Source organism: Pseudozyma flocculosa (assembly GCF_000417875.1).
Source record: "Pseudozyma flocculosa PF-1 unplaced genomic scaffold scaffold00022, whole genome shotgun sequence".
Classification (NCBI taxonomy): Eukaryota; Fungi; Basidiomycota; class Ustilaginomycetes; order Ustilaginales; family Ustilaginaceae; genus Pseudozyma; species Pseudozyma flocculosa.
The window spans coordinates 278,180-302,729 of NW_006920890.1; the positions used below are offsets into that span (position 1 = coordinate 278,180).

Genomic DNA, 24,550 nt, shown 5'->3' on the forward strand with positions numbered 1-24,550 from the left:
CGTCGTCGTCGTTCGGGGTCGGTGGTCGGGGGGGGGGGGGCGGCCGGGAAAGGTTGCAATCGACGGCGGCGATGGTCGGCAGCGTCCCGTCCGTCGTCGGACCGCCGTCCGTCCGCACGTGTTTGCCCGCCAACGCCAGGTCCGTCCGTCCGTCTCTTCGGTCGCATCGGCCCTGGACTCGACCCGTCCAACTAGCCAGAGCATCAGCAACGCTCTATCTGATCTCATCCACCTCTCCTCTCCTCGCCTCTGTCAGAAGGCTGCACGATCGCCAAGACCGAGGTGCGCTCGTCGTTGATCCGACGCTCGAGATCTTCTCACGAACCCCCCCCCAAACGACGATGAAAGGGTGCAAGCAGCAAGGGGGTTTGGGTCAAGATCGACATGGTCGGCGCTCCATGTGTTGGTTTGACCCAGCAGCAGCAGCGTGTAACGTGTTCCGTTGCCCCGGGACCGGCAGGTTTGGCCAGCACGCTCCGGCAATATGCGCCAGCTGCCTTCATGCCCCGCCTGCCTCGTCATCCCGGCCTGCTACCCTTCGTCATCAGGAGCGGAAGGATGGCCTCCGAACACGCACCAGCAGCCAGCCTCACGGCGGCACCGCGGGGGAAGAGACGATGGCGCACCTGCTCGCATGCTCGAGGTGGGGTCATGCCACCCCCCTCGTCTTTCGCGCCGCGGCATAAAAACGTCGAATGCCAGAGAGCCCTCCTGTAGCCTGTGCAGGCCTGCCTCGTGTCGTCGTTGCTCCCCGATCCACAAAGGGGCCTTCATGCACTCAGAGGCAGGCTATGTAGCCATCGAAGCGGTGGAAGCGATCCACAGATCCCCCATCTGTTGTCGAGTCGGACGTCGCGTCTTGCATCCCTCGATCGAGCTTGCCACCTCGTCCACGCCTGTCCGCGGATCGTCTCGTCCTCGACAAGACGGACACTGATGTCCCAAGCAGCCGCCAGCGCTTCCGCAGCAACACCGTCAAACCCGTCGACGTCAACCTTCTTCTAGATTATCGCTTGGCGGCCGACGTGCAACAAGTAGCAACAAAGACAATGGCGGGAATCAAGCGACTGCACCGCTCTAAAAGTCCATGCCGAGGAGGTCCGGGTTGGTCTGCTCGACGTGCCGCACCGCCTCTCCAAACAGCCCGTTGACCCACGCAAACCACGGCCGGGTAAAGTCGGTGGCGTTGGACACATTGATGCTCTCGTGCAGCAGGCCCGTGCCCGCCGTCGTGTTGCGCAGCAGGCTCAGCGCATCCCGCTGCTCGTCGGCGTCCGACGTCGTGAGGATCTGCATGATCCGCGACATGGGCTGTCGAGGTGGTGGTGGTGGTGGTGGTGGTCATGATTGGCCGAGAGGGACAGGGACCGGGTGAGGTAAGGTGAGCACAGCATTCGTGGGCAGCCCGCCTCGATCTCGCGGGCATCGGCACGTCGTACTCACCCAAGCGTATCCCCAGCCGACGTGGGGCCCTCCGATGCCGCTAAAGTCCTTGTCGCCGAAGAACCACTTGTTGGTCCTCTTGTCGAGCACCGCCTTGCGCGTGCGCTGGTAAGTCTCGTCGTCCTTGTCCACGTAGCCCAGGTAGGGCAGGCTGAGCAGGCTGGGCACGTTGGCATCGTCCATAAAGTAGCTCGAGCCGTAGCCGTCGACCTCGAATGCGTACACGTTGCCCGCGTCGATGACGCCGTCGACGGCCTTGCGCGGCAGCACGGCCCACTCGTCGATGGCGGCGCGGATCTCCTGGGCAAAGTCGCGCGCATTGGAGGCGACGTCCTGCATCGCCTCGACGCCGTCGAGGAGCGGCGCCAGCTTCTCGAGCGCCACGGCCAGCTGCGCATTCGAGGGGATCAGGAAGGGCAGCACCGTCGAGTCGTCCGAGGGCCGGAAGCCGCTCTTGACCAAGCCGGTGCGCTTGCCCGGCTCGCCCCATCCCTTGTCGGCCTTTGTCTCGGAGGCGGAGCGGTCGAGGCGCTGGAAGCGGTAGACGCCGCCCTGGAAGCTGCCGAAGCGCTGCGCCCATTCCGAGTCGCGCGACGTGAGGTGGGGCGGCAGCATCGTGGTCGAGTTGGCCTTCTCCCACGCCTCGTGCTCCTCGACCGAGCCGCGCTGCTGCGACCGCAGCGTGTCGATGGCCATGCGCACGGCGCGCTGCCACGTCTTGTTGTCCACAAAGTCCTTGCGGCCGCTCGTCTCGGCGAGGAGCGAGGGCAGGCGGAGGTGGGCGGCGAGCGAGTCGACCTCGTACTTGATCTCCCACACGTAGATGCCGTCGTTGCCCTTGACCTTGCTGTACGAGGCGGGCGGAGCGGGCAGGTAGTGGCCCTTTTGGCCGGGCGGCGGCGGCAGCACCCAGTCGGCGTCCGGGTTGGAGCCGTTGACCGCCTGGTTCTTTTCGTGGACGATGGTGGCGCTCTTGGGCGGGCCAAACGAGTTGGCGTAGGGGTGGGTGAGGACCTGCTGGGCCTGCTGGTAGAGGAGGCCGAGGGCGAGGCGGTAGAGCTTGTTCCACTCTTCATCACCCCGCTTGTAGGGCGCCGGCGGAGTCTCGAGGAGGGGGAGGTAGGTGAAGAGCTGGTTGGTCGAGTCGCGAAGCCAGGCGGCGTTGATGTCACCGGTGATGATAAAGGAGCGCGGGAAGGCCTTTGCGTGGTCGTTCTGGTCGAGCTGGAGGTCGGTCCAGCCGACGGTGGTGTCGAGGGTGTTTGGGTAGGCGTTTGTGAAGATGCGCTTGAGGGCCGGGTCGCGGATCTTTGCCGTGATGCGCTCGATTTCGGCCTCGACAATCTTGCTGACGAAGCGGCGCTTGCCCTTGTGCGGCCTGGCGTTGGGCAGCTTGTCGAGGGGCAGGTCAGGCTTGACGGGCGGGAACTTGTACGCCGGGTCTCCGCTGGCGTCGGTGGTGGCCTGGCCTGGCTCGCGAGCCTCGAGGAGGATGTCGGCCGACCGCTCGTAGAGGCCGCCGAGGACCTGCTGGCCGTGGGCGTCGGCCGCGCTGGGGAGGGCCGAGGCCGAGTAGCTGCCCAGCGCAAGGGCGAGGGCGAGGTAGCGCGAGAGGGCGAGCGTCTTCATGGCGGGGCGACGGTCAGAATCTTGAGGACTATCCTTTGAGGTGGTGATGGTGGCGGCTCGGAGCGGGCCCAGTGAGCGGAACGACGGTTCCAGGAAGGGATGGGGAGGCTGGATGCGGGGGCTGCAGGCTAAGAGAGGGCGACGGGGGCATGAACCCTCCGAGTCGCGCGTCGAGTCTTATACGCCGTGGTGCTCGTCTCTACCATCTCTTCGCCCTCCGAGGTGGGGTAGGGATGGTGTGCCGCATGGCAGCCATGCTGCTGAGCCGTCGTCTGATCTGCAGATAGATCGACGTGCCATCAACGGCGGTGTAGGCGCTGCTCCGGGCGAGCGAGGCTAGACTCGGCGAGGTGGTTGTGTGGGGGAGGCCGCGCTCGTCACCGGCGAACTCTCTGGCCGTCTCAACGACAGCCAGCAGCGCAGCCGAAGGGACGGCCCAGGACACCGGCCAACGAGATCGTATCTGCACGGTACCGCTGCGAGATGCGGCCGCGGCTGCGGTCGTACGTATGTCTTGCAGGCCCAAGCCGGGCAGAACTGCCGGTTCCACCTCTTCATAACCTTTGTTGTAATGGAGAGCGGCGTACGTACTGTACGCTGACCGTGCCTGGACCATGGTACGTAACGAGGCAAGAGGGCGGTCGGGTGGAAGGAAGCCAACCCCGGATGTGGATGCGCTCGACGTTGGGGCGAGGCAGGCCAGGCGAGGACCGTTTGTCTGGCCGCACGCAGCGGCCCCAGAGCGGAGGCCTGCAGCCCCTCCGCCTTTTACGGTGAGGCCAGGCGTGCGGGGCAGAGTCGCCCCTCACCGGCGAAATCGGCGGGCGAGCGGAGCCGAAATTGCTCAACCCCCTCTGCCCATCCTGCGATGGGTGACAGCTGTAGAATTTCGGTTCCGAGCTCAAAATCGAAAAATCGGGCTTGCCTCGCAATCCTTGACAGCCCGATCGTTCTGCAACCTGTCTTATACAGCCCGATCGAACAACTTCGACAGACTGGAGGGCGCGGCTCCGAATCCAGGCGATGCCTGACAGCCGATTTTTCCTTCTGACATGTGTCTTGTTCCCCGATTCGAAAAATCACCCGATCCATTGCCTGGCGATTGACAGCTGTCATGCTTACGTCAACCCAACGCGATGCGCTCAAACCCTCCATCTCGGAGCCGACCGAGGCGCAAGCAGGCGACTCGACCACCTTGCTTTTCGCTCTTGTTTTCGAGCGGCTTTTCGACAACCACCGCTTGGGTTGGAGCCGTGGATGTCCCATTCACCTTTCGGGTTGTCGCGATCTGATCAAGACCCCGCTGCTGTGGTCCATCGAGCGGCCGAGCAGCGTCGGTCGCGCACCGAAGAACTAGTAGTGGCCACAGAGAACGCTAGAGCATCGGTCAGCCTTCGACGACCTGCTCGTGCTCGAGTCCAGCACGTCGACGTAACAAGGGCGGAAGCCACCATCGCTATAGGATCAGCGAGATGGTCGAGGCAAACACGCGAGGCAGGTGGCATGGCGGCCTGGAGACGGAGGCGAGCTCGTCGCGAAAACACCTGCCGACCGCCGACGACTGCAAAAGATCGCAGAGATGCGTCGAGAGCGCGGGACGAGGCAGACAGACAGACGCGCGCGCTGATGTGGTTTCATGCCTGGTTGTGCTGGATTGCTGGTAGCTGGCGCCCTGGTTCGATCGCCGTGGTAAAGGGTGGTAGTAGTAGTACAGGAGAGGACAAAACGAGACCGAAAAAAGGAGAAGATGAAGAGAAGCCGGGAAGGGGTGCGGGTGGTGCGCTACAGTGTACGGAGCCGGAAGGATGCGCACGCAGGCCTACAGAGGGCGCTGGTACCTAGCGGCTCGGGAGGGAGGGAAAGACCCAACATGGCGGCGGGGGCCACAGGGCCGAAGAGGGAGAGAGAGGAGATGCGAGGGATGCGCGCGAAGACAGAGAGGGGGGAAGCGGATGCTAGCCGCGACGCGCCTACTCCTGCGAGGCAGCGCCCTTCTTGCCGGGCTTGCCGCTCTTGGCGGGGAGGAGCTCGCTCTGGATGAAGGGGAGGACACCACCCTGCGAGATGGTGACGCCGCCGAGCAGCTTGTTGAGCTCCTCGTCGTTCCTGATGGCGAGCTGAAGGTGACGCGGGATGATACGCGACTTCTTGTTGTCACGCGCGGCGTTGCCGGCAAGCTCGAGGATCTCGGCGGCGAGGTACTCGAGGACGGCAGCGAGGTAGACTGTCGATGCGAGCAAGGCACAGGAGGACGGCACAGGACGGTCAGCGACCATGATCACCCAAACAGCGATGGTGCCAACGGCGAGCAAGCACGCTAGCGACCAAGACTCACCGGGAGCACCGGCACCGATACGCTGGGCGTAGTTGCCCTTGCGGAGCAGACGGTGGATACGGCCGACGGGGAACTGGAGACCGGCCTTGGCCGAGCGCGACTGCGACTTGGACGAGGCGTCACCGGCCTTGCCACCAGACTTGCCACCGGAAGACATTGTTGCGAGAGTTGTGTAGGGGTGGGTGGGGTTGGGAGAGGGTTTGTGGGCGTTGTGTGCGTTGAAGGGCGAAGGCGAGATAGCTTGGTGATGGGCGAGTAGAGGGGAGGGGAGAGAGCAGGGTGGAGGGAGTCGAGAAGGTGGCAGGGTTTTATCAGCGAGGCGACCGATGCAGCCGGGGCTGGCAGGGGCCAGTGGACAACGGGCAACGAGGGCCAGCAGGACAGGCGGGCGGGGGCCAAGCGGCCGACGCGCGGAAGCCCCAGCGGAGGCGGAGAGGGGACTCTGGCGCGAGGCCGAGGAGACGCGTCGAGCAGCAGATCGAGGCGGACGGGCAGAGGCGGGAGGAGGCCGGCCCATGCAGCCAGCCCAGCAGGCAGGTTGGTTGACGCTGCCCGGCGTGGAGGTGAACGTGATTTTTTTCTGGACGCTCGCCCGCACGTCATTCGACGGGCCAATCACAGCGAGGCAAGCAATTCGGGTCGACGCTTTATTGTCGACGGTCGACGCCGTCGACACCGTCGACCCTAATTGCCCCTCCCGCCCGCTGGCGCCCCCCCTTGCCCGCCATCGTCCTCGATCCCATCCGGTCCTTGCCGTCGTCGTTATCCCAGAGAGTAGCTGCGCCTGTCACATAGAGTGGCTCAGACTACGAACGAGGCGATGGTGTGGGCGGACTCGAGGCAGGCAAGGGAGGATGGGGCAGAGGGAGGGAGGGCATGGCTGACGACGTCTTCCGTCGTCGCCAGCTGAGGGTGAGAATTAGGGTCGACGGTTGGTCGACGTCGACCCGAATTGCCTTGTCTGGCGGGGGCCTCGGCCAGACGTGGGCGAGGGAGGCAATTAATGTCGATTATTGTCGACGCGTCGACTCGAATTCCCGAAAGAAAATCACGGGCATCGATCTGCGAGCCAGCGAGCCAGCGGAAAAAAAATCACGGGCGAGACCCGGCAGGCAGGGGCAGGCGGCCTGCAGGAGGACCGACGCGCTCGCGTTCAGAGCCTGGCCGACTCGAATTTCCGCCCCTGGGCCGTCTGCCTGCTTGGCTGCCTCTGCCCCGGCAGCACGGCCAACGCGATGGTGCACCCTGCCTGCCTGCCTGCCTAGGCGCAGCAGCAGCAGCAGCAGCCTGGCCTGACCAGCCCAGCTGCCGCCCTCCGTCGCTGCCCGGCCCTGGCCCTTGGCCGCCCTTACCGAGCGGACGCGTCCCTCAGCTCGCCCGCCCCGTCGCTGCTGGCAGGTCCGCAAGAGGTACATAACCTCGCCCTTTCGCGTCAGCCTCCATCAACCTCCCCTCCCTCTCTCTCTCCTCATCATCGCCAACGCCGCCTCCTCGCCTTCAAACCTTCAACGCACACCTTTTCTCTCACCCAAGCCCACCACCCAACTCCTTCGCCCAACATGCCCCCGAAGCCCGCTGAGAAGAAGCCCTCGTCCACCGCCGGCAAGGCCCCCGCCTCGTCTGCTGGCAAGGCCCCCTCGGAGGCCGCCAAGAAGACGTCCAAGGCCCCCGCCAAGTCGGGAGACAAGAAGAAGTCCAAGTCGGTGCGCAAGGAGACCTACTCGACCTACATCTACCGTGTCCTCAAGCAGGTCCACCCCGACACTGGTATCTCGAACAAGGCCATGGCCAGTGAGTGTCGCCGGTTCTCCGGCTTCCCTGGGCTCCACCTCTTTCCCGCTGCAGTCGATCCTGACCCCCCTTCGCGATCCTCTGCGCTCTACCACCTCCAGTTCTCAACTCGTTCGTCCAGGACATCTTTGAGCGCATCGCCACCGAGGCCTCGAAGCTCGCCTCGTACAACAAGAAGAGCACCATCTCGTCGCGAGAGATCCAGACGGCCGTCCGCCTCATCCTCCCCGGCGAGCTCTCCAAGCACGCCATCTCTGAGGGCACCAAGTCGGTCACCAAGTTCTCGAGCTCCAAGTAAACTTGGCGCTTCTCCTTCGGTCGTCGCACTCGTCCCGCGCATCCCACGCACCCATCCCCCTTCGCATATCTCCTGGCCGCATGCCATCCCCACCCACAACTCTGTCCGCCTCGAGCCAGCGGGCCGAGGGCATCCTGGCCACGGTCGGCGGCGCCGCCTCCTCTAGCTAGCGGCGTCGTCTGGCTCCTTGCACCCTCCACCGGGCGCTCGATCCTCCTTCTCTCTTTCCTCTTTTTGGTCGCGTTGTATCCCTTCTCTCTGTACTTTTACTCCCAGCGCCAGCTGACCCCGCGAGACATATCCAGCAGCAATCTGAGCCCATCGGTCAAACCCATCCAGCACGCTTGCCTGTTTGACCGAAGAAGAGTGTCGGGACGCTCGCTCGCTCTGCCTTCGAGGGCCTTGACATGGACGCAGGATGATGGTATAGAGTACAAGGCAGCAAGCAAGACGGCAGGGCAGCCGACAGGCGACGGTGATATGGCTGCGGCCCATCGTCGCCAGCGTGCTGCGGCGGCGGCGGAGGTGTGTACAGGGCGGTCGACGGGGTAGGCAGACGTGTCAGCCCCGCAGCAGTCCGTCGAGGGCGTCCTGCATCCTCTGCATGTCCTTGCGCTCCTCTTCCTCGCTGGCCTGCGGCTCGGGCTGGGCGAGGTCGGGGAGGTGGTCGGTGGTGCTCGCTTGCCCGAGCTTGCCTGGCGGCCGACCGGGAAGGAGCGGGGGATGGGCAGGAGGTAAGCATCGCAATCCAAGTGGGAGCAGCGGAAGGCAAAAGGGGCGAGGGCGAGTGTGGTGCGCGCGCGCGCTTACCGTCGGTGAGCTCAAAGAGGACCTTATCGACTTCGCCTTGCGCCTCTTCCTCCATCTCGTCCTCGTCCTCGCCCAGCACGCCCGAATCTAGCGTGTCGTCCAGCATCTCTTCCATGATGCCGGCCTGGTGGGGGATTGCAGTGCAGTCAGGGTAGTGTGCGGGTTTGAAGGCGAAGAGGGGTTCGTCAGGATCAGAGGCCATCGAGAGACAGGCCGGAGAGAGAGAGAGGAGCGGGAATGGGCGGCCGACGGCGACGCACCTTTGTCATCTCCATGCTCATCTCGCGCATCACCTTGGACACCTCAGGCAGCTTGACGAGCTGGTTCGAGAGCTTCATGATCTCGGTCGATTTGGACATGCTCCCGGTCACCTTGTACATGGCTGTCGCCGGATTTCGACGATGAATGGAGGGAGCGGGGCACAGTGTCGAGAGGTCAGTATCGTCTTGCTCGCGGGGCCCTGCCGCGACGAGCCGACTCAGGCAGGTCTTGCGCATCCCAGCCAGGGATCCAGCCAATGCCTCACCGAGCTGGTGCTGTAGCTGCAGGTTGATGCTGTTGAGCCTGGCCTTGCTGAGGGCGAGGCGATTCCGCTGTTTCCCGGCGCGGACGACTTCCCTTGCGAGCACCTTTGCGTTTTTGGTGTCGCCCTTTTTGGCGAGCTTCTTGATCTCCATCTTGGTCTTGCTGGTGCCCTGGTCAATCTGGCGCATCTCTCGGTCGAGCGCACGCTGCTCCGATCTCAGCTGCGACTGTACCGCCTTGACCCGTTCTGCGATGTCGAGCAGAGTGGGTGTGAGCGGATGCGACCGGGCCAAGACAGGAGCGGATAGGCGGGACCGGGGAAGGCAGGGGCTGCGGTCGTCTCACCTTCCTGCGTGGGTCCAAAGATGAACCGGTTGACCGCCTGCATTGTGGGCGGTGGACGAGATCCTCTGCTCTGCTGTTCGGGAGATGCCAGTGGTCGATGTGTAGCTGGATGGACAGGTCGAGGAAGCAAAGGTCGACTCGGGAGGTACGAGCAGGCGACGGTGTATCAGGCGGCTGTGCGAACGGATGCTCGATGTGGTGCGGGGGGGGGGCCACGCTGCCTTGCTTGTGGAGGCTGTGGGCCCTGTCTCCCTGGTGCGGCCAGCCTCGCTCTGCCCCCTGACGCACGTCGGGTCCGACCCAGCAAGCCAAGCCAGCTCAGACTGGGCCAAGGCCGGGCTGGCTGGGCCCGGGCCCCCTTTGGTTTTTGTCGGAATATTATATTCGCGCTCGGGGCAGGGCCGGGCTTCAAGAGGGTGTGGACCCTGCCCTGCCCCTGCCCCTTGCCCCTTGCCCTGCCCTATCCTCCGTCGCTTGCCTTCACCTCGAAGCCCACCCCTCTCGCCACCATCCTCGCCGCCCTGCTCCACCCGCCCCCGACACCGACGGCCATGGCGCCCTCCGCGCTCTCCTTCCAGAGCCTCGGCACGCGGACCGCCATCATCCTCTCGTTCTGGTCCGCCATCCTCCTCTCGGTGCCCTTCTGGCTGCAGACGACCAACATCGTCCGCCTACCCCTGCCGTCCCAAAAGGTCGCACAGCTCGAGCGGGAGCGCACCTGTCCCGTACGCTTCCGCTCATCGCTCAACGTCCAGCTGCCACACGCCCTGCACGCCTCGCCCGACGATCCCGACTCCTCGACGGCCATCGAGCTCGAGACCAAGCAGCTGCTGCTCGACAGCCTCGAGCTCAAGAGCAGGCGCGCGGGCATACACGGCCTCGCCTGCACAGACTGGACCGTGACCGTCCAGTCTCAAGACGTCAAGTCATTTGGCAAGGCTGCCGACTTTGACTTTCTCGTGCTGCATGGCCGTCCCTCTGACGCTCCCGGAATCTCAGAGGATGGCTTCGTCATCGCACTGCCTGCGCTCGACGATGCTGCGGCAGCGGGCCCCGACATCATCAGCGCGGCCGTCGTACAGCGCCTCTTGCGCATCATCGGACAGGACGAGCTCCCCGTTGCGCAGTCTGCTGTCGACGCTGAGGCGGCAGAGGCGAGCACCGTTGAACAGGATCCGCGCGTCATCCAGTACAACAAGGACATCCGGCTCGTCTTCAGCCTGATGAACGAGGATGCCACGCAGGGCGATGCGTGGAGCAGCTCGATACTGCAGAGCCTCAAGAGCAGCAGCGAACAAGGTACGGGCGACGTGCCCACACCGCTGGGCCCGATCACGGCTCTCTTCGACGAGCTCCACGGCCTCCACGACTTTCACGTCGAGAGCCAGGTGCAGTGGCTCGCTCCGCTGCAGTTCAAGCCGACGGTCGAAGACTTCGAAATCAGGGAGGAGTCAATGGTCGAAGAGACGTACGAGGAGGCCATAGAGGAGGAGGTGGAGGAGGACGAAGCCGAAGGAGACGGCGCGGAGCCGACCACCGAGACTACGACGGCTCCAGCAGCCAACGTTCCTGATGCGACGGACAGCACGGAGGGAGTCATCAATACCGACGAGGCGGAGGTCGAAGCGCTCTTGAAGACGGTCGATGACGTCCAGAGCGAAGAAGCCGAGGTCGATGCCATCCTTGGAAGCCGACCAGAATCGGCGCCCGCTCCTTTGTCGTCGTCATCGAAAGCGCCCGCGGTTGCCGGGCCAAGACGGAGGCGGACCATCACCCGCCACATCCCTAGGACGAGGCTGGTACCCAGGGTCACTACTCGCAACGAGACCCGGCGCCTCGTCGAGTGGGACGACCTCAAAGTGTTTGTCAACTCCGCCGAGTGGAGCCTGTCGTCGACTGTGGCCCCGCAGTCGCGCCTAGAGCGAGACGGTGGCGTCGGCAACCACGAGGCGGCAGACCAGGTGGCGGGACAGACGCACGACCTGCATTTCCTCATCTACGTCCCCTCGGCATCCAATCGGCCGCTGCAGATCCGTGATCCCGAGACTGGCGGGGCGAGCGACAGCAATGCCTGGCTCATCCCGCAGTGGGGAGGCGTCGTGATCCTCAACCCCTCCAGCACCGAGGACGCCTCCAACTCGAGCGTGCACGATGGACCCGCGATCCGCCAGATCCCTTCGGATCAGCTGCGGCAGGCCATGGAGCTGTTTGCCCAGCAGCTCGAGATCCTCGTTGGCTTCCCCCGCCGTCAAGGTGACGCTCCGTTCTCGCAAGGGCGCGAACAGAGGCTGGACGCGCTGCTGTCGAAGCGGATCCTGGAGAATGCGCGCGAGACGGTCGAGACGCTGGCAGGCATCGTGCGGCTGGTGGACAAGATCGAGAACCTGGGCGTAGGCGAGGAGATCAGGAAGGACGTCGACCGCGCCATCGAGGTCCTCGAATCGGTGAGTCGGGTCTGCGTGGACCGAGCCTAGCCCTACTCGTCGAGCGTCGCTGACGATGTGGACCCGCTCTCTCTTTCTCTCTCTTTCTCTCTCTTTCTCTCTTCGCACTGTGCTTGCAGCTCAAGACGCACCTCGAGCGACGCTCCTTTGACCGACACACACACCTGGTCGAAGCGCTGCGCCTGTCCTACACGGCCTCGACGCTAGCATCGCGCGCCTTTTTCAGCCCCAAGATGCTCGGGCTGCTGTACTTCCCCGACGAGCACAAGTACGCCGTCTACACGCCCCTCTTTGGTCCGCTGCTCGTGCCCCTCGTGGTCGCCCTGATCAAGTGCATCAAGGAGTGGACCGCGAGGATACGGGAGGCGAGGAGAGCCAGGTTCAAGGCCAGGGCCTCGCCTCGGAAGGCCAGGGTGAGGCTCTCGACGGGCCGGATCGAGTCGTCGTAGTCGTGCCGTTGCCGCGTGCCGCGTGCCACCTGCAATGGACATTGGAACCTGTACTGCTCGTTGGGCAAGATCGACGTGATCCCGCGTCGTGCGAGCATGCTCTGCTGTTGCGAAGTTCGGATGGTGTCGTACAGCCTCTTGTCCGATCTGGCCAAGCCTGGCCTGGCCTGGTTGGCAGGCCGGCGGCAACTTTGGCGGGATCGCCTCGCGACGCGCGTCGCGAAACTCGCGCTCGGGCCTTGGGCGTTGGTTGGGCTCGCGGCGGCGGGAGGGTTCCTCCACCTTGCTGGCTCTCTGCTTCGGTTGCTGCTTTTCGAAATTCGGGCGGGCTGAGGCTGAGGCTGGCTGCCTGGCTGGCGGGGGGCCGACCCGGTGCGGCGCTGCGCTCGGTCCGCTCGCCACTTCTCGCTGCGAGCCAGGCTAGGCCTGCTGGGCCCTTGCTTGACCCGGCAGACCGCGGTGGCGAATGTCGGCCATCTTCGCTTCGCCGCCACCACCATCTTCTCCCGGCTCCTCACGCGCCCTCTCGTTCTTTCCCTACGCATAGGCTCAACCCTCGTCCTTTCTTCCACCACGCCGCCTGCTGTGTCGGTGCACGGTCAGGCGCATCCCCTCGGACTGCCGCCGTCTCGTTGCGGATACGCCGCCCACCACCACCACCTGGACATGTCGTTGAGGAGCGAAGCTCGCGATCTCGAAAAGGCCGTGCAGATGTCCAGGGTAGGTTCAGGCTCGAGCGGATGGGATGGCGGTCGTGACCGCGATCCATACTTCACAAGGCTGCCCAGCTTTAACCGGATCTCTCCTTCGGTCCCCGCCTCCAAGGCCGCGTTCCTCTCTGCCCCCGACGCAGCAGCAGCGGGCAAGGAAAACGTCGTTCCAGGCGCCGCTGCCTCCACCATCACCGCCAACCTCAAGGGTGGCCTGGTACCGGCGTCTGGCGCTCCACCATATCGTCGCGAGACGGAGAGGAACCTTCTTAGCGATCCTTTCGGCACGGGCACCTCGAGAACCAGCTCTGTCTCGCCATCGTTCCAGCCACCTCTGACTGGCCTCGACTCGATCAGCACGCCTCCTCTCGCGCTCTCGTCGCCACCCACCACCGTCTACGCGTCTTCGGCCTCGTTCAATGGCGCAGCGCCACAGCATCAAAGGACCGGCCTCCAGACGCCCTCTGCACCGCGCGCGGCCTCATCGCCCCTCAAGGACATGATCGCGACCAGCTCCAAGCCCAAACAGTACACCAGCTCCGCGGCCAAGAAGCGCAGCAGGGCGGCTCGCATCGAGGACAGCGATGAAGAGGACGGTGGCCCCGGGACGAGCTCGCGCGAGGTCTCGCCCGAGCTCCTCATTGCAAAGCCTCATGCCGCGTCCAGAAGCGCCGACGCTTCGCGATCCAAGCAGACGGAGGGTGAGTGACAACGCGGCCTCCAGCTTGCTTCTGGCCGACAGGGGACGGAGCTAACGACTCGAATCGAGTCATCGACCCCCCTCATCCCCAGTCTTTGTCGAGCTGCCTGAATCAACCACGAAGCGAACCAAGGCAGACACGTTCGACCTCACGTCCGACCCCCCGAGCTCGCCGGTGCGTCGCCAGAGCACGGCCTGTCGCAACAAGCAGCCCTCCTCGTCAGCCTCCACGACGGCCGGTCGAGACCGAAAGAGGAAGCAGCAGAGCACCGAGGCCGACGATGCCGCCTTTGCGGCCGCGCTAGCCTTGCAGGGAGAAGGGGTGGCGACACGTCGCGCCTCGCGCAACGCCAGCAAAGCCGTCAGCTACGCGCCCGTCTGCGACAAGGATGGAAGGCCGATCAAGACTGCGTCGTCTTCCTCGGCCCCTTCGTCGTCCAGGAAGGTCCAGCCCAAGGAGGCAGAGCCGGTCAGGCGGTCCGAGAAAACGTCCGAGGATGTACCAGCGGGATCCGCGAAGCGGAAGCGAGACCGAGCCTCCAGGATCCGCGACGATGACGAGACCGACGAAGAAGACTGGCAGAGCTCGCATAGCATCGACAGCCCGGCAGGGCAGCGAACGTTGAGCGGCCAAAGCTCGGCGCACACGAATGCCGCGACCACGGCGGTCGTCGCAGAGGCTTCCAAGCGGCTGCTGCATGCGACCTCCGCGACCGCAGCAGCTGAAGCGGCGTCAACGGTAGCGAAGGGAACGGCAGAGCGTGGACCTGAAGGGCCGCCGGCAGCCACGTCGTCTGTGACCGTCGTCGTACAGGAAGACGCCGAGCCTGGGGCGCGACGGAGCAAGCGACAGTCCGATAAGGCGCAGAAGGAGGCCGAGGCCAAGGCGGCGCGGAAGAAGGCCAGAGAGGAGCGGAAGAAGCGGGAGGCCGAAGAGCAGGCGAGGCTCGAGGCCGAGCCAAAGGAAGCGAGCGGCTCAAAGAAGGACAGTCGGAAGAAGACGAAGACGGCCGACTCCAAGGTGTTCGACCTTTCCACGTCGCCGGCACGAGGAGGCAAGGCGAAACCCAGGGGTCTCGATCGTGTCGACGTCGTCAAGGAGGCTCAAACGGTATCCGATGAAGATGAGGAGCCGTCGACCAGCGCGCAAGCAGATGAGCGGACGCAAGCGGAGGCGGAGCCGAGCCCCAGCGCAACAGCCGGCCGGGCATGCAAAGCGACCGCCGTCTCATCCACCGACCCTCGACAAGCTGGCGAAGAGGATGGACCTGCCCGTCGCTCGTCAGTCCGCGACGCATCTACCGCCGCGGTGGAAGAAAACCATGAAGATGACGAGACGCGAGACGAAGTTGCAGCCCGACCTGCGTCACCTGCTGCGACATCACCGAAGCCAGCTACGCCGGCCAAAGCGAAGGAGCCAGTCGCATCGGTCCCGGCAACGCTGCAGCGAGCGGTGAGTCATGTGTGTGCGCCATTTCATCTAACTGTGTACCGGATCCTGATCGTTTGTCCTCGGGCCCTGGCCTTCCACCATCAGTCAACGAGTGCCCCCCGACCTGAGGCGACCCCGGCGCAGACGCCCACGGTCGGGATAGCGCACCGCAGCAGCTCGACACCAACCTCTTCGAGACCGTCTACGCCTGGCTCGTCTTCGTTTATGGGCAAATGTGAGTTGCATCGCCTCGGCAATTCCCCACAGACCATCGCCAGCTGAATCCTCGTATCCCCTTCTGGTTTCTCGCGCTCCGCAGCGCTCTCGACGCTCCTGACGCCAGGCTCATCGCGTTACGGCGCCGTCCGTCGACCCGGTCTGGCACGGAAGATCAAGATCCCATCGCTGCTCAACAAGCGCGGTCCCCTGCCACCTCCGCGGCCCCCGGCGCCCCTCAAGAAGAAGAAGCGGGGCGACGAAGACGACTACGAGTACGACGAGGCCTACGAGCGTCTGATGGGGAGGATCAAGGACGAGGACGCCAGCGACAACGGCGATGCCGACGACGGTGGAGCCGAGGCCGAGGACGATGCCGGAGCGGGCCCCGACGAGGGTATCGACGAGGTCGTCGATGACTACTAGCCCCTGGCCTACGGGCCGATCCCGGATCCTTGGCGTTGTATCTTTTCCCGGCGCCCTGCCGGTCGCCTTTGCCCTGTTTGTCGTCATGGATCTGTTGCACAGTCTCTCCGGGCGATGATGGGCTGCGTCGCCGCTCTTGGGCAAACGCAGCGGCCAACGTTGAGGTGCCACTACTGTGCCACCACAGCATTGGCCAGGCACCCTTGTCGCCGCCCACGACGGGCCGAAGCATCCCCGTGGCCGGCCACATCTGCCAGCGATTCAATATTGGCCGATGTGGGCGCGTTGCGGGCCCGCCTCGGAATGCCTTCCGGACATGAGTGGGTCCGAGCCCGCCCCAGAGGGCTAGCTGTTCGTGCGGTCGGGCGAGGAGGATATATGGGGAGCCAGCCTCTCACCCTGCAGTCCAACCCCACCCAACCTTCTCGCCTCGACTCAACGACTATCCGCCTCCTCCTCGCCCGCAAGACACCCCTCTAGACCTCTGCGACCATGAAGACCCTCTCCCTCCTCGCTATCCTCCTGCCTCTTTTCGCGCGCAGCACAGTGGCCGTAAACCCGGCACCGGGCGAGTCGGAAAACATCTACGTCTCGGGCCCGCTCTCGCTCGACTACTACAACGGCCAGGCCCTCCTCTGCAACACGCAGCCCTGGAGGCTCGTCAAGAACGCGCCCGGGTTCCCGTCGGCCAACATCGAATGCGGCTCGGGCGGCAACTGCGACTGGACGCTCCAGTGTGGCCAGACCCCTGGAAAGGGATGCCTGTTTTCGAGCTCGCCCGTCAAGAACAAGACGACGGGCAGGTACTGCTACTCGCACCAAGTCAAAGGTACGACTTTTGGCGTGGACGGCGACCCTTCTGACCTCGGCGTGTCGGACATGATCCTCAGCAACAGCAACATCCATGGCAACAGCTATGGCGCTCTCGGTGAGTTGAGCGGGCCATGCGATCGGGGAGGAGCGAACGTCCAGCAACGAAGCGCACACGCTGACTCGACGACCTCGCCTCGCCGCTGATCTGTCTCTTCACCTCGGTCGCTCGAATGCACCAAAGTCAACGGGCAGTTCACCCAGTTTGCAAACTGGACCCCCAAGTACCACTAACTAGCCTTTCGCTGTGCAGTGTTGGGTCCAGCCCGACATTGAGTCGTCACGTCGTCGAGTGAGAGTCGTCAATGGGTCTGTACCTCGGCGGAGGCTGAGGCGTGTCGTCGTCGCGATCCGTGCTTTCCATCCTTTCACCACTTCTTCGCTCGCCCTTGGCCACCATCTCGTACCATGAACGTCTTTCCCCGCCCATCGAGCTCGATGCCGCGCCACTGGTGCTTGTCAAATCTGTTCCTCGCTCGCCAAGCGGCTGATGCCTCCCTTGAGCGCGCTCTCAGCGCCTTTGCCGGTCGATATCCTGCCTGCTAGCTCTCGGCGTTCGGCCCGATGCAGCAGAAGCTGCGCAGCGGCAGTGGCAGCCGGCAATTGGCAGGTGGCAACCTTCGCCCCACTCACGGCCAGGTGGGCTGAAGAATATCATGGAGGAGAGCCAAGCGGGTGGGCAGGCAGGGCGCGGATGTGCGCCCATCCAACAACTTCAATCTCAAGGATTCGTCAAGCTCCCGCCCTCATCGGTTGCAAAGGCCTCATTTGCGCGGACCTCGAAGGGTCATAAGGCCCGGTCGGCCTGGGCCCGGTCGGCCTGGGCCCGGTCGATGGTAGCCCCGCCTCGCCCCGCCTCGCCTCGCCCCGCCTCGCCTCGCCCCGCCTCGCCTCGCCCCGCCTCGCCTCGCCTCGCCTCGCGTCGCGAACAAGGCGATTGATCCGCCCTCTCGGCCCAGGTGGGTCGACTTGCCCCCGTCGCTCTGATACCTCTTCGGAGGTGGGTCATCAGCAGCGAGATGTCGGGCTACAAGGCGAACCACATCCCGGCTTGATTGGTCCGGGCTCGAGATGGCGCCCACCCTACTTGGCCGAACGAGAGGCCTGCGAGCAGCGACTACGTTGGACGGCTGCGTGGCGATAAAAGTGCGGGTGGGCCGCGCGAGACTTGAGCGCCCCTCCAAAACCCTTCACTCGATCGACCGAACCCCCAAGCTACAGTAGCCCTCACCCTCATCCCATACCAGCAAGCATCGCCCCAGCCGACCATGAAGGCCTCTTCGCTCCTCGCTGTTGTCGTCTCTCTTCTCGCATCTGGTGCCGCGGCCGTCAACTACTACTCGGACATGACCACCGGGAAGTTCACCATCTCCTACGACGGCAGCCATGTGCGCGTGTGCAACGACAAAGCCTTCACGTTTGCCGACGCGCACAGGAACCCGGCCAACGCGCAGTGCGATCACAACGGTCCGTGCCAATGGGTGTCGAACTGCGCCTCCAACTGCGTCTTCACTTCTCCGATCACCAACATCAACGGCAGGTACTGCTACTCGGCGCCCCTGGCCCCTGCCACGTTTGGCATCGGCGTCTCCAACGACCCCAGCCTGTCGGCCATTTTCGCGCTGAGCGGGATCAACCAGGGTTTCGGCGTCCTGGGTGAGAAGAGATGTGGCAGGCGCCGAGTTGAGGCCTGGTGACCTGGTGCAGACGTACTGACACTCACCATCCTGCCACTGCCTGTCGCCGTTTGGATCTGGATTGCTTTCTGACGCAGCCAATGGACAGTACGCTCAGTTCGGTGCCTTCCACCCCGAGTGAGCGCGTCGGTGGTCGCGGTGGATGGCGGGCAGCAAGAGGGACAATGGCTCGATTGATGGGACGGCGACCTGCTATCCCGCCGAGGCAAGCGGGTCGGCGGGCTCGCCATGCGGTCGGTTCTGAGCCGGTCGGGGGCTAGCCTGTGCTCTGCGGCCATGTGATGGAATGCGATCTCAACCTCTCACCCTTGCCCAGGGTCGTGTGGCGTGAGCGGTGTAATTGTGCCTGGTCGTCGAGGCTCGGCGTCTTGCTTGGCCATCTTTGGCTTGTGCTGGCGAACGAGCCATCCGACGCTGGCCGTGCTACTCGACCTGCATGGCAAATAGGAAAGCGACTTGGCGACGACGATTGGGCGCAGACAGGCGCGTGGCAGAGGTGGCTAGGTGGGTATCCGAGGCTGGGATCGACTCATGGACCTGGCCGTCGTGAGCTTGCCTTTGCCGGTCTGGTCTGGTCTGGTCTGGTCTGGTCTTGACCGCGCGCCAGTTTGCGTGTGGAGGCTGGGGCTGGGTCCAGGTCCGACTTCCGTGTTTGCCTGGCTGGCGCTCCCCCCCAGAGCCCTGGAAAAAAGTTCGAGGTGGTACCCTCTTCCTGGCTCCTCTCCTCTCCCCACACCTTCACCTCCCCTTTCTTGCCCGCTCCCCGCCGCGCCCTTGGGCACCACTCTCGATCCTCACCACACCATCCTACCCTCGATCCTTCACCACGTAGATCGCTCACTCCGCTGCCACTGAACCGACCATGGGAAAGAAAAAGGCCGGCTCCGGCAAGGCTGCCGCCAAGGCCGCCAAAAAGGAAAAGGCCGAGAAGCTCGCAAACAAGAAGGCCACAAAGCAGGCCAAAAAGGAGAATGCCCTCGTCGGAGGCGGCGGTGGCGGAAAGGGAGGCAACACCGGCGGCAAGAAAAAGGGTGGCGCCAAGCCCCAGGCCGACGACGACGAAGAGGACCTCGACCTGCTCCTCGCCAGGTACCGCGCAAAGTGGGAAGAGGAGCACGCCGTCAACGAGGAAAAGATCGGAGGCCCCCCCTCCCGCCGTGCCAACGCCACCCTCACCCCCTGTCCGCTCGGAAACGATCTCTACCTCTTTGGCGGCGAGTACTTTGACGGTGAGCGCGTCTCCTTCTACCAGGACATGTACCGCTATATCCCGGAGCGCAACGAGTGGCGCAGCTACGCCTCGCAGAACCAGCCCGGCCCGCGCTCCGCCCACCAGGTGGCCGCCACCCCATCGCAGGGCGGCATGCTCTGGCTCTTTGGCGGCGAGTTTTCGGGCGCCCGCCAGAACGCCTTCCACCACTACCGCGACCTGTGGGCCTTTAGCATCGAGACCAAGGCCTGGGAGCGCATCGACACAAAGGTGCGCCCCTCGGCCCGCAGCGGCCACCGCATGACGTTCTGGAAGCACTTCCTCGTCCTCTTTGGCGGCTTCATCGACACGGGCGTAAAGACCCAGTACCTCAACGACCTCTGGGTCTTTGACACGCAAAACACCTTCAAGTGGACCGAGATCAAGCAAAACGACCTCCGCCGCCCCACGCCCCGCAGCGGCTTCTCGCTCCTCTCGACGGCGGACGGCATCGTCCTCCACGGCGGCTACTGCAAAAAGTACGTCAAGGGACAGCGCACCCAGGGCGTCGCCCTCGAGGATACCTGGTTCCTCAAGATGGACGAGGACCTCAAGAACCTCGACTGGGTCAAGCGGCGCAAGGTCGGCTACGTCCCCTCGGCGCGCTCCGGCTGCACCATGGCGCTGTGGCAGGCCAAGAGCATGGGCGTGCTGTTTGGAGGCGTCACCGACACCGAGGCCGACGAGGAGTCGATGGAGAGCACCTTCCACAAGGACCTGTTTGGCTACCAGCTGCCCGGGACAGGGCGGTGGATCAGCCTCAATCTCAAGCGGCCAAAGAAGATGGGCGGCGGAAACCGGAGAAAGAAGCAGAAGCAACAGCAGGAGCAGAGGCAGAGGCAGGCGGAGGAGGAGGCACGGAGACGGCAGCAGGAGGAGGAAGACGAGGACGACGAGGATCAGGGTTCCGACGACGAGGATCGGGGCGAGGACGAATGCGCCAAATCCGACGGGGATGACGACAACGAGCGAGGTGGCGAGTCGGCGCGGACCAAGGGGTCCAATGGCGTCAAGACCGAGAACGCAGCGACGGAAACGGGGCAGCCCGCCGCCGCAACACCAGCCCCTGAGCCAGCGCCAGAAGAAGAAGACGACGACGACGACGACCCCGACGATCCGGAAAAGACGCGGCCCATGGAGCGATGTGAGTCGATGCATGCCGAGGGTGAGCGGGTCGTCCTGACCTGCATTGTTTCGCTAACTATCTATTCCTCTCCTGCATCCCTGTCGGTCGGTGCCACCTCGCAGACAACACGATGCTGGCAGTGCAGCGCAACGTCCTGTACCTGTACGGCGGCATCTTTGAGCAGGCCAACCGCGAGTTCACCCTCGATGACTTCTACACGCTCGACCTGGCCAAGCTCGAAAAGTTCAACTGCCTCAAGGAGTGCCCGATTGACAATGTGAGTCTGCGTGCTGCCTGCCTGCCTGCCGCGGCTGCCATCCTCCATCGGGCCCCAAGAGCAGATGCTGACCCTCCGCCTTTTTCCCCTCACAGCTCGAGTGGAATGAGTCGGAGGACGAGGACGATTCCGACGATGAGGATGATGACGACGACGACGAGTCGGATAGTGGCAGCAGCAGCGGCGAGGAGGGTGACGAGATCCCCGAAGGGTACGAGTACGGCGACTACGACGAGGAGGACGAAGAGGCCAAGCGTGCAAAGATGTCGCAGGCCGAAAAGGTGAGTGCCGGCCTTCGAGGCATCGCTTGCCTCATTCCTTTCCATTCCATCGCCATGCTGAGCCTTCCCTGCCCCCCCTTGGCACCCTTGTTGCGCCGTGCCCTCCCGTTCGATGGCAGGACGAGCTGCGGGCCAAGGCCAAGCTGTTTATGGGCGTGGCCCAGGACAGCCATCGATCCGAAGTCGAGCAGCTCTCGACACCCATGCCCGGCGAGAAGCTGCGCGCCTTTTACGAACGCACAAAGGCGCACTGGGCCAACGTCGCCTTCACCGAGAGCGAGGGCAAGCTGAGGGGCAAGGAGACGAGGAAAGCCGGTTTCGCCGTGAGTCGAGTCGCATCCCGCCCGGCCTTACCTCTTCCCCTCTGCTTGCGTTTTTCTGGCCGGTTCACTCGACTGACAAACTGGCATCCCATCCTTGCCATCGTTCCGAGGCGACTTCCAGCTGGCGGAACAAAAGTACTCGGAGTACAAGCCCATCTTGGAAGAGGTGCGTACCCGTCTCGCGGCAAGCGCCGAGGAAGGTGGACGCAAACGGCAACAGCTGACCTCATCCGCTTTGACTTCACCCCACCCCCTTTTTGCGACTGGCACAGATCGAGCGCATCCAAGCCGAGGCAGGGCTCGACGAGGCCGAAAAGAGCGTCAACAAGTCCGGTGGTATCGGCGCAGGCGCCGTCGGTGTCGACTCGAGGAATAGAAGATGAGAGCGGGGCCGACGGTGCCGGTCCCTGCTCTTTCCCACTCGCTGTCAGCGAGGAAGCACGCTCAAACTCGGTCTGCAGTCTGCCCGCGTGCCCGCCTGCATCGCGATCGATCAATCGGCGAACGAGGCGTTCGAATGGCTCGGGCCTCGGACTGAAGGTAGGTTGGAGCAACCAGACACGATTGCACTGTTCGCTGACTGCCTCCCTTGCCCCTCACCCTAGGCTCGATTGCGGGCAGCTACGGGATGAAGGGGAGGTGAGTCCCGACGTCCTTTTTATACTGGACATACTCGTCCTTGAAAAACTCGATGAGGTGCTTTTCCTCGACTGCGCGCGGCCGGTCGGACGGTTCCAAGAGGCAGTCAGCAAATGGCATCCTCGGACCCGGGACTGGACGACGCGGGTGCGGGGGACCAGGCAGACGGGACGCACCTCTGATGCGGTGGGCAAAGAAGCGCCACAGCACGATGGAAAAGGCGAGACAGCCCAGCGGGTTGCCCAACAAGATCTGGGTGCCGAGCGCCCAGTAGAAGAAGCCAAAGTACGAAGGGTGGCGGGTGAAGCGTGGGGGGGGGGGGGGGCAAAGCGCCAAGCGGGGAGGGGACCGATGGGTGGTTGAGCTTGACGCTGCCGACGGGGAAGAGAGGCGGGGACAATCATCCTCGAAGCGGCGGTGCGAGCGACTCACGCGTACACGCCCGTCTTTACGAGCTGGTGGTCGTCCCTCTTTCGGAAGGCGACAATGTGGCTAAAGTTGTTGTGGGCGTGGATCATGGCGAGGCTGCGGATCGACTGGCCGACGACGACGAGGATCAGGCCGACTAGCGTCGAGAGGCCCGGGCGCTTCCAGCCCGACGCCGGGCCGGCCAGGGTGGCGGTGATGCCAAACTCGACGAGGCCGGCGACGTGGGCGACGTGGTAGGCCAGTCCGTTGTTGAGGAGGAACGAGTCGGAAAAGAGGCGCGTCGGGTTGTACGCTGCCGTGATGACAAACTCGAGGAGGTGGAAGGTGCACCACGCCAAGAGGTAGAGGTGGAGCTGGGGCAGCGTGTACCAGCTCCCGAAGGTCGTCGCTTGGGCGGCGTTGGCGCTGTCGTTGCTCGAGACGAGGCTGGTGGCTCGGTCGACGAGGAAGCCGAGCGCCCGGGGGAGCACCAGGCCGGCGACGAGGCCGAGCGGGAAGGCGGTGATGCAGATCTGGAGCGCGGCGGGTGCGAGGTGCGCTGGGACGACGTACTGGTCCGTGTACTTTGAGAAGAGGGAGCGCGACGGGGTGACCGTCGGGGTGTGGGCCGGGGTGTGGGAGGCGGGGGTCGTGGTGGTGGATCGCGCCGGCATCGGCGAGGATATCGAGGGCTGTGCGTCCATATCAGCTGTAGCTGCGACGGCGACGGCGCTGGTGGTGGTGGAAGTGGACGACATGATGTGAGTGGCGCCAGAGTATCGGGGTCGTTTGGTGCTCGTCGGCGGGCCGACCTGGGCGACAGGCAGCCTAGCTAGTGTTATATGCCTCGTGCCTGCTACTCACCCGGAGAGGCGGCGGCAGAAGCCGAAGAGCGTTGCCCCTTTGTATGAGTACTTGGACGCGCGAGAACCCGCTTGGGGACAAAGGGAAGTGCGGCGACGGGACGGGAGGGAAAGAGAAGAAGATCAAGGAGGAGGGGGAGGAGGAGGAGGTAGGGGATGTCCCTTTGTCGCTGTGAGTGCCGGCATGGGAAAGAAGCAACGAAAGAGGGCGGCCAGGCGGGCGGGCAGACAGCCAACCTTGCTTGCTTGCTTCTTCTTGGCCAAGGGTCCACGGCGACCTCTGCTTGACCCTTCCGACTTCCGACGTGGATCCCGGCTTGCAACTTGGCTTCCACCACCACCCTCTATCTCGAGCTGCCACAACCACCACCGCCCTATTTTCGACGAGCTACGACGCTCCTTACACAGCCATCCCTCGCATCGAAAAAGGCACATCTCGACCAGCCACACGCAGACACAAACGCAACCGGTCCAACCCTCTCCCTGCCACGATTCCGTCCGTTCAGCGCCCGCGCGTCGCGCCCCGTCCCGTCCCGCCCCGCCCCGCCCTTCTTGTTTTTGCCAGCCGATGCATCCCTCTCTGTCCAACATGGACCTCGTCACGCAGCTCGACAACGACATCGACCTCCTGCTCAAGATTATGTCGTCGTCAATCGCCTACGTCTCGCGAAAGGCAAAGCACCAGCAGCTGCCCGACTCGCTCGTGCCCCTCACCATCACCGGCCGCACCGAGGCCGTGGAGCCGCACGAGATGAGCGAGTCGATCGACGAGCTCGTGGCCGACCTCGTGCTCAAGGCAAAGGAGATCCAGGAAATCATCCTCCACCTCCCCGACGACAAGCTCGGCGAGGACGAGACGCTGGTCAGTCCAGGATCGATGCCGGGCCGTGCGGTGGCGACGTGTAGCAGCTCACGCTCCGATATCCCTTCCTCACATCGCTGCTGCTCGTCCGCCCTTTTTAGCAAAGAGACCTGGCCCAGCTCGAGAGCGAGATGCGGGTGGCAAACCAAGACTACCGCCAGGCGCTCAAGGAGGCGGGTGAGTTGTCGATCCTCTCCGGTGTCGGCGCCGGCGCCGCTCTGTGCTCTTGAACTCATCCTTGTCTGTTCGACGTTGCCTGCCGTCTGCCCCGCGGCACACCTGCAGAGACGTTGAGGGACCAGGTCAAGACGCTCACGCGCCAGCTATGCGACGGCCAGGCCGAGCTGAGAGCCTGGCTGGTCAAGGACGACTGAGCGCTGGGCCGCACCGTCAGCGGAAGCG

General features: G+C 64.3%; 10 protein-coding genes across 10 annotated transcripts; 6 read left to right on the top strand and 4 right to left on the bottom strand.

Annotated features, from left to right (window-relative positions):
• Positions 1-1,077: 1,077 nt before the first annotated feature.
• PFL1_05874 (uncharacterized protein) lies at positions 1,078-3,072 on the bottom strand (the record flags this gene model as incomplete). Its single annotated transcript, XM_007883410.1, has 2 exons — positions 1,078-1,311; positions 1,444-3,072. 2 exons carry the CDS (start codon positions 3,070-3,072, stop codon positions 1,078-1,080), a joined length of 1,863 nt encoding a protein of 620 aa, XP_007881601.1.
• Positions 3,073-5,042: 1,970 nt separating this feature from the next.
• On the bottom strand, positions 5,043-5,564 carry PFL1_05875 (uncharacterized protein; the record flags this gene model as incomplete). The annotated part of the gene is made up of 2 exons (XM_007883411.1): positions 5,043-5,296; positions 5,408-5,564. 2 exons carry the CDS (start codon positions 5,562-5,564, stop codon positions 5,043-5,045), a joined length of 411 nt encoding a protein of 136 aa, XP_007881602.1.
• Positions 5,565-6,966: 1,402 nt separating this feature from the next.
• Positions 6,967-7,496, top strand: PFL1_05876 (uncharacterized protein; the record flags this gene model as incomplete). The annotated part of the gene is made up of 2 exons (XM_007883412.1): positions 6,967-7,198; positions 7,300-7,496. The coding sequence occupies 2 exons, from the start codon at positions 6,967-6,969 to the stop codon at positions 7,494-7,496; spliced, it is 429 nt and encodes a 142-aa protein (XP_007881603.1).
• Positions 7,497-8,057: 561 nt separating this feature from the next.
• PFL1_05877 (uncharacterized protein) lies at positions 8,058-9,219 on the bottom strand (the record flags this gene model as incomplete). Its single annotated transcript, XM_007883413.1, has 5 exons — positions 8,058-8,191; positions 8,307-8,430; positions 8,567-8,688; positions 8,833-9,078; positions 9,177-9,219. 5 exons carry the CDS (start codon positions 9,217-9,219, stop codon positions 8,058-8,060), a joined length of 669 nt encoding a protein of 222 aa, XP_007881604.1.
• A 508-nt stretch (positions 9,220-9,727) lies between these two features.
• Positions 9,728-12,069, top strand: PFL1_05878 (uncharacterized protein; the record flags this gene model as incomplete). The annotated part of the gene is made up of 2 exons (XM_007883414.1): positions 9,728-11,620; positions 11,740-12,069. The coding sequence occupies 2 exons, from the start codon at positions 9,728-9,730 to the stop codon at positions 12,067-12,069; spliced, it is 2,223 nt and encodes a 740-aa protein (XP_007881605.1).
• Positions 12,070-16,045: 3,976 nt separating this feature from the next.
• PFL1_05879 (uncharacterized protein) lies at positions 16,046-16,657 on the top strand (the record flags this gene model as incomplete). The annotated part of the gene is made up of 2 exons (XM_007883415.1): positions 16,046-16,481; positions 16,608-16,657. 2 exons carry the CDS (start codon positions 16,046-16,048, stop codon positions 16,655-16,657), a joined length of 486 nt encoding a protein of 161 aa, XP_007881606.1.
• A 1,034-nt stretch (positions 16,658-17,691) lies between these two features.
• Positions 17,692-18,241, top strand: PFL1_05880 (uncharacterized protein; the record flags this gene model as incomplete). The annotated part of the gene is made up of 2 exons (XM_007883416.1): positions 17,692-18,079; positions 18,198-18,241. 2 exons carry the CDS (start codon positions 17,692-17,694, stop codon positions 18,239-18,241), a joined length of 432 nt encoding a protein of 143 aa, XP_007881607.1.
• A 741-nt stretch (positions 18,242-18,982) lies between these two features.
• PFL1_05881 (uncharacterized protein) lies at positions 18,983-21,759 on the top strand (the record flags this gene model as incomplete). The annotated part of the gene is made up of 6 exons (XM_007883417.1): positions 18,983-20,513; positions 20,618-20,772; positions 20,868-21,053; positions 21,173-21,376; positions 21,498-21,542; positions 21,649-21,759. 6 exons carry the CDS (start codon positions 18,983-18,985, stop codon positions 21,757-21,759), a joined length of 2,232 nt encoding a protein of 743 aa, XP_007881608.1.
• Positions 21,760-21,997: 238 nt separating this feature from the next.
• On the bottom strand, positions 21,998-23,181 carry PFL1_05882 (uncharacterized protein; the record flags this gene model as incomplete). Its single annotated transcript, XM_007883418.1, has 4 exons — positions 21,998-22,086; positions 22,192-22,267; positions 22,365-22,386; positions 22,448-23,181. The coding sequence occupies 4 exons, from the start codon at positions 23,179-23,181 to the stop codon at positions 21,998-22,000; spliced, it is 921 nt and encodes a 306-aa protein (XP_007881609.1).
• A 694-nt stretch (positions 23,182-23,875) lies between these two features.
• Positions 23,876-24,522, top strand: PFL1_05883 (uncharacterized protein; the record flags this gene model as incomplete). Its single annotated transcript, XM_007883419.1, has 3 exons — positions 23,876-24,148; positions 24,250-24,325; positions 24,434-24,522. 3 exons carry the CDS (start codon positions 23,876-23,878, stop codon positions 24,520-24,522), a joined length of 438 nt encoding a protein of 145 aa, XP_007881610.1.
• Positions 24,523-24,550: the final 28 nt, after the last annotated feature.